The sequence below is a fragment of the Grammomys surdaster genome, unplaced genomic scaffold (genome assembly GCF_004785775.1).
Source record: "Grammomys surdaster isolate TR1022 unplaced genomic scaffold, NIH_TR_1.0 126278, whole genome shotgun sequence".
NCBI classification, from domain to species: Eukaryota; Metazoa; Chordata; class Mammalia; order Rodentia; family Muridae; genus Grammomys; species Grammomys surdaster.
Window position 1 is genome coordinate 6,432,496 of NW_021621078.1, and position 6,821 is coordinate 6,439,316.

The following is a 6,821-nucleotide window of genomic DNA, read 5'->3' on the forward strand; positions in this document are numbered from 1 at the left end:
GGCCTACACTTGAGTGCACACACATATGAATGCATACATGCACTCCACACACATCCAGGAAGGGGAAAAGATGAGGTTAATCCAAATTAAAGAGCGTGGGGAATTCAGTGACGCTGAGGTTGAGGCATAGGAAGCTTCCTTGATGAACCAGAAAGTTGGAGAAAGATCCTTGTGCATTGTGGGACAGACTTGATAAGCAGGGCAAGCTAGGCAGCATCTGGGACCACAGGCCAGGTTCTGAGGCCCTGCATTAGACCAGTAACTGGGGATCCATGCTGAAAGGGATCTGATGGTTTCTAATAGAGGTGATTGAGTGAAGGGGAAAGCCTTACTACCTTACCCATGGCCGCCTGAAAGCCTCAGGATCTGCCAGGTCATTGGGGTTTCTACGGTGAAGCAGTACAGAGGAAATGCTTAGGACTGGGGTAATTCCAGTACTATTGAGGGGTGAGGCTCTGGGTTTGGGGTGTCTGGTTGTCTGGCCTGACTGTGAATCTCTATAAAGGAAGAGGGGGTCCAGGCTGGGGCCTTGGGTTAGTTGCACATGAGTGGTAGGCTTGTAGGAGAGTTAGTTAGGAATTAGCTGGCCCTTGGGAGGTACAAACCTGGGCCCTAGATATCAATACCTCATGAACTATAGCAAATAAGAACCTGATTAGCATACAGGAGAAAGTTGTGTTTAGCACAGCTGAGTGAGATATGAACTTCATATGAGGGAAAACACCCGTGTCTCATCTCCTGCAGAAAGCCAACAAAGGACAGAGCCGAGCCATTGAGCGCCTCAAAAAGAAGATGTTTGAGAATGAGTTCTTACTGCTGCTCAATTCCCCGACAATCCCATTCCGGATACACAATCGGAATGGAAAGGTCAGGAGGAGCAGGGTGGAGGGTCACCTGTTCCCGTAGTGCAGGGTTGCCCACTCCCTGAGGCTTCTGGCACTGACCCATGGGAACCAGGGGCAGGGGCTGGAAACCCCATTTCCTAGTCCTCAGCTCCAGTCCTAGATAGGCTCTCCCAGCTGCAGTAAGCTACTGCCCTCTGCTGGCCATCATTGGCACTGCTACCACCACTTGTGACCTGGCTTCCTAAAAAGAACAGCCCCACCCTAGCTGTCCCTTCTTTTAGTTTCAGAGGGCCTGATTAGGCTTTAATGGGGCAGCTAGAGGGTGGGGATGCACCTTTCCAGCTGTGGCCACTGCACTGAACTCTTGCCTCTCCCTCCAGAGTTACCTGTTTCTTCTGTCTTCTGACTATGAGAGGTCGGAGTGGAGAGAAGCGATTCAGAAGCTACAGAAGAAGGGTAAAGTCCTGCCTGGTTTCATACTGCTCTGAATGTGTTCTTGGCAGCACAGGGTCTTGTGTCTTTCCAAGCTTGTTACCTCCAATGTCTCTCTTTAGCCATCGTAGTCACCTTAAGATGCCAGGGAGGTGGCACTCTTAGGGTGTTACTCTCTGTTCTGAGGTCCAGTTAAGACACACAGTGAATTCATGACAGGCCACCTAGGATCCTGGGTTTCGTGTTCTCCTCCCCTTGCTTCCCACTCACACCCATGAGCCTCTTTACATATCGCTCTGTCCTCTGACGGCACCCACAGCTGTGCTCATGTGAATACCTGCAGGACTTTCCTTTCGCCCAAAGAACCAACTCCAGCACTAGAAACTAAGCTGATTTTCCGAGCATCTGCAAGGAAAAGCAGTAGGTTCTCGTGGACCTATAATAAAGCCCCCTCTCCTTTTGGCTTCTCCCACAGATCTCCAGGCCTTTGTCCTGAGCTCTGTGGAGCTCCAGGTGCTCACGGGATCCTGTTTCAAGCTTAGGACTGTGCACAACATTCCTGTCACCAGCAATAAAGATGGTAAGATTTGGAACTCCAGACTGCCCAGCCAGCAGGTCCAGGCTCCCAGGGCATTACCAGGGGTCTTCTACAGGGACCAAGGAGGCTAGGCATGGCTGCTAGTGACTGGTCTCACTGCCCAATGTGACTGAAACTGTCCTCTTGCCAGGTATACAGAGAGTTTAAATGGGACATACTCTCTCCAGGGCTCAGGTAGTCCTTGGCCTCCTCTGGTTTGAGTGAAAAGTCAGCATCCTGGAGACGGTGGTGGAACTCACACCACCAGGACAGAAGAAGGCTACAGGATGAGGCAGGAATTTGCGAGGGAGGGATGAGACAGTAGGAAGACTAGAGAAGGATATGAGAAATCAGGACAGGTGTTTCAGGAGGTAGATTTGGAAGGCTTTAAATGCCAAGCAAGGGACTTTGGAGGTGGTGCTTTAATTTCAGGGGCCTACAGGAGGCTTCTGAGCTGGAGAGCTATGGCAAGGCTAGAAACTGGCCGGGGGTCTGCTCCCTTGGTGCGGGATGGCATTTGCTCTGAGACCTCCTAATCTTCCTGTCTCTGTCTTCTCAGTAGTGCTGGGATTACAGCATACACCACCATCCAGGACGAGGAAGGAGTTTTGAAGGCTAGATTTCTTCAGGTTCACTTGGGGACCTTTGTGTCCCAAACAAAGGGCCAAGCCTTCCCTTGGAGCCATGCTTTTCTATTAGCACAAAGTGACTCAAATTAGTCCATTTCCATTTTGAAGGGTTAGGCAGAGGAGGGCAGCCTTGGGATAAGTCATGATCAGAGAGAGGAAGATACTAAATGCACAGTCTAAGACATTTATTCTAGCTCCTTACCTAGAGCTGCACACACTGTGGAACAGTGAGCATTGGACTTGTTTCCCAGCTGGCCAGCAGGTGGTGCTGTGGACCACAGCCCCCTGTCTGCCTTTCTATCCGCCCAGGGTGGAAGAGCTGGTGAGTCTCCCACACCTCTAGCCCCTTCTTCGCTCTCTTGCAGACGATGAGTCTCCAGGACTGTACGGCTTCCTTCATGTCATCGTCCACTCTGCCAAGGGCTTTAAACAGTCAGCCAGTAAGTGTCCCCTCGGTCCTAGGAAGAAGTTGTGTGGCCACTGTCCCCCTTGCATAGCAAGCCCCTGAGGTCCCACTATGCAGGACTCTGTTTCCTCAACTGCTCAGCTCCGATCTCCCCATGCTGGGGCCCTGCCAACATGCCTGGAGTTGTGAGACTTTCCCTCGAAGGCTAGTGGCCAACTCCTCTCAGCAGGGAAGTCACCTTTGTCATTTGTCTCCTTCAAGCCTTTCCTTTAGATCTATAGACACTGAAACTCAAACTCACGTCTTGTGATTACAAACTCTGTGATCCTGGGCAAGTTTTCTAACCTTTCTAGGGCTCAACTTCCTTCTCTATAAAAGGCACCCATGGGCCTGGAGGAAGAGCTCAGTGGTTAAGAGTGCTTATTGCTCCTACAGAAGACCTGGGGTCAGTTCCCAACACCCATGTGGTGGGTCACAACCATTTGTCTCCAGTTAAAGAGATCCAACGCTCTCTATTGGTTTCTACAAGCACGGGGTGCACACGTGCACAGATGCACATGCACGCAAAATACTTATATACATAAAATAATCTAAAACATCTCTCTCTTTTTTAAATTTTGTTTGAGACAAAATTGAGTCTATTTAACCCTTGTTGACCTAGAATTTCCTTTGTAGACCAGATTGGCTTCAAACTCACAGAGATCTGCTTACTTCTGCCTTCTGAGTACTGGAATTAAAGGAATACACTGCCGTGCCTCAAAAAAAAAAAAAATGATGACAGTCACGTTTGGTTTTATTGACATAAAAGTGGGCTTAAATATTATTGTGTGTGTGTGTGCAACGCAAGGGGTGCTGGGGTGGATCCTCATTCCTTGCATATACTAGGCAAGTGCTTCACCACTGAGCAGTACTCATTTCAATTAAACTTTTTTTTTTAAAGACAAGGACACACTAGGTAGCTCTTGCTGGCCTCGAGCTCTCTATGTAGATCAAGCTGTCCCCAAACTTACAGAAGTCTACCTGGCTCTGCCTCCCAAGTGCTGGGATTAAAGGTGTGTACCACCAAACCTACCTCCAATTAAACTTAGTTTTTAAATTTTATTTATTTATTTATTTTATTTATATGAATACACTGTAGCTGTCTTCAGACACACCTGAAGAGGGCATCGGATCCCATTACAGCTGGTTGTGAGCCACCATGTGGTTGCTGGGAATTGAACTCAGGACCTCTGAAAGAGCAGTCATTTCTCCTAACCCCTGAGCCATCTCTTCGGCCCTCAATTAAACTTCTTATTCTACTTCTTGTCTAGTGAGTTTATAGTTCCTGTTTGCCAGATGAGGAAACTGAGTCACAGAGATGTGAAATGACTTAATATAACACACAGGCTCAGAAACTCAGGGCTCCTGGCTCCCACCTCTTCATACCAAGCTGTTGGCCCTAAGCAGCCATTCAGTCAGTCGGCGTTGCTTCTGGGTTGAACAGGCCTCCACCGGTGTCCCCAACATCGGGCACCTGCCATGCTATTGTGTCACTTATGGTTGGCCTCTCTTGCTGTGAGCACTTCAGAGACAGGAAGCAGGACTCCTTTGTCCCTGGATGGTTAGGAGCTCAAAAGGGTTATGTGACACTGAATTTACAGAACACCAACAGCATGCCCAGAGAAAAATGAGAAAAATGCAGTACCGTACATATTGGAGGCCTTTGCACCCCCATTATCTGCGCTGGTCTTGTGGCATCTCCCTGTGGTCACTAATTTCTGCTTTGTACACAGGAAGCTGAGGCTCCAGGGATTTGCCCAGGCTGCATAGTCAATAGAGATGTCATAGGATCCATGTACCCTTGATGCTGAAGCTCAGATTCTGCCCCTCAGAGCCTGTACCCCTTCATTCCTGAGCCCTTGACTACCCGTGCCCTGGCCTTACTTGGTATGTCTGTCCTTCCTCGCTACAGATCTTTACTGTACTCTGGAGGTGGATTCCTTTGGCTATTTTGTCAGCAAAGCCAAAACCAGGGTGTTTCGGGACACGACAGAGCCCAAGTGGGATGAGGTAAGTAGAGGAGGTTCGTCTCCCCATTTGTCATGAGCATGGCGCTCTGCTGAGGTGATTATGTCACTGGCTGGACCAGCTGTATCTCCCTAATCCCTTACTTTCACTAGTCATCTGCCTGCAGACCAGTGTTTAGGTCGACGGATCCTGGGGTTTCAGCTAAGCTCCCCAACCCCACTCCACCAGTCACATAGAGGCCTCCAGGAACTCCAGAAAGTGCCAGTGCCCCTCTTTGTCTTGTGATGTGGTCCTCCTGGGTCCTGCCTACCTCAGCCTTGCAAACCCATGACCCACACCTTCTGGGAAGCTGAGAAGTCACAAGTCTCACCTTCAGAAGCTCAGAGCCTTTGTTCCTTCCGTCTCTCACCAGGAGTTTGAGATTGAGCTGGAGGGTTCACAGTCCCTGAGGATCCTGTGTTATGAGAAGTGCTACGACAAGACCAAGGTCAACAAAGACAACAATGAAATTGTGGACAAGATCATGGGCAAGGGGCAGATCCAGGTAAGGATCCAGGGTGAGACCTGGAGCTGTGGGCCAGGTTGTATAATTAAGGAGCCCTTCTCATTTGTTGTTTGGTCTTTTCTGACTGGCTGAAAGCTAGGACAAGTTTCCCCAAGTTGGCTCCTTGCTATGTCCTAGCTGCCCAGAGATCTTGTGTCCCCAGGTGACCATACCTGGCCCAGGTAGACCACCATGTTTCTGCAAGGTAGATATATATCATGGAGTAGCTGCCTTTGTTGTCACAATCACTTTGAGTCTGTTGGTGGTTTTTTGTGTGATGCTATGTTGGGAAATATCCTGAGGCTGTCAGAAGCAGGAAAAGATGTAGACGGTTGTAATGAGCCGTGTCTACTCTGGGTGTGAGACAGAAGGGAGTCATATGTTCCCCAGTTGTTGCCATTCTACCACAAGGGCTTAGGATTAGCAGGGCTGCTGGCCTCCAAGTACCTGTATTGTCCTCCTCACCTGTGATGGGAGTCACTGTCTTGGAGGTGCGTTGGGGAGGGGGAGGATCTCAACAGAGTCAGAGCCTCAGTGAGTGCACGTATTTCAGTTGTGTTTCTTGGTGCCCGGAAAATGGAAATGAGGAAAAGGGTCTGTGTGTACCTGCGTCGCACTTGCGTCTCCGAGGCCTTGTGCCAGTTTTGAAGAAGGCTGTTACGTACTTATCTTCCTGAGAAAGCTTGAGGGATGATGTTTAGCATGGAGCCATTCACACTGCTGCCTGGCACCTTGTGTGGTCTCACGCCCAAGACGCAGTGTCCATGGATTCTGTGACCGTGGCATCAAGGTAGATGATGGCAAGGCTGGGCGTCAGGCACGGGTGCTCTGGGTTTCTTAACTCTTGACCCCAACAGGCATACCATCTTAGTCCTGGGTAGGAAATGTCACTCTTTTTTTTTTTTTTTAAGATTTATTTATTTATTTAATGTATATGAGTACACTGTTGCTCTTTTCAGACACAGACAGAGAAGGGTACCGGATCCCATTATAGATGGTTGTGAGCCACCATGTGGTTGCTGGGAATTGAACTCAGGACCTCTGGAAGAGCAACCAATGTTCTTAACCTCTGAGCCCAAACCCCAGAGTGTCACTTTTTTTTTTTTTTTTTTTTAGCTTTTTTGAGATAGGGTTTCTCTGTGTAGTCCTGGCTGTCCTGGAACTCACTCTGTAGACCAGGCTGGCCTCGAACTCAGAAATCCGCCTGCCTCTGCCTCCCAAGTGCTGGGATTAAAGGCATGCGCCACCACTGCCTGGCAAGTGTCACTTTTTTAAATACTTGTTTTTATTTTATGTTTATGGGGATTTTGCCTGCATACATGTGTGTTCGCTGTGTGTGTGTGTGTGTGTGTGTGTGTGTGTGTGTGTGTGTGTGTGTGTG

At 49.1% G+C, this 6,821-nt stretch overlaps 1 protein-coding gene across 3 annotated transcripts in view; it reads left to right on the forward strand.

Annotated features, from left to right (window-relative positions):
* The window catches only part of Abr (ABR activator of RhoGEF and GTPase), a 92,027-nt gene that overhangs the window by 51,598 nt on the left and 33,608 nt on the right, over positions 1–6,821 (forward strand). For all 3 annotated transcript variants that reach the window (XM_028759182.1, XM_028759183.1, XM_028759184.1), the window contains 6 exons: positions 745–867; positions 1,226–1,301; positions 1,753–1,857; positions 2,849–2,923; positions 4,841–4,938; positions 5,309–5,440. In XM_028759182.1, coding sequence (XP_028615015.1) covers positions 745–867; positions 1,226–1,301; positions 1,753–1,857; positions 2,849–2,923; positions 4,841–4,938; positions 5,309–5,440 — 609 coding nt within the window. The remainder of the gene's footprint in view (positions 1–744; positions 868–1,225; positions 1,302–1,752; positions 1,858–2,848; positions 2,924–4,840; positions 4,939–5,308; positions 5,441–6,821) is intronic.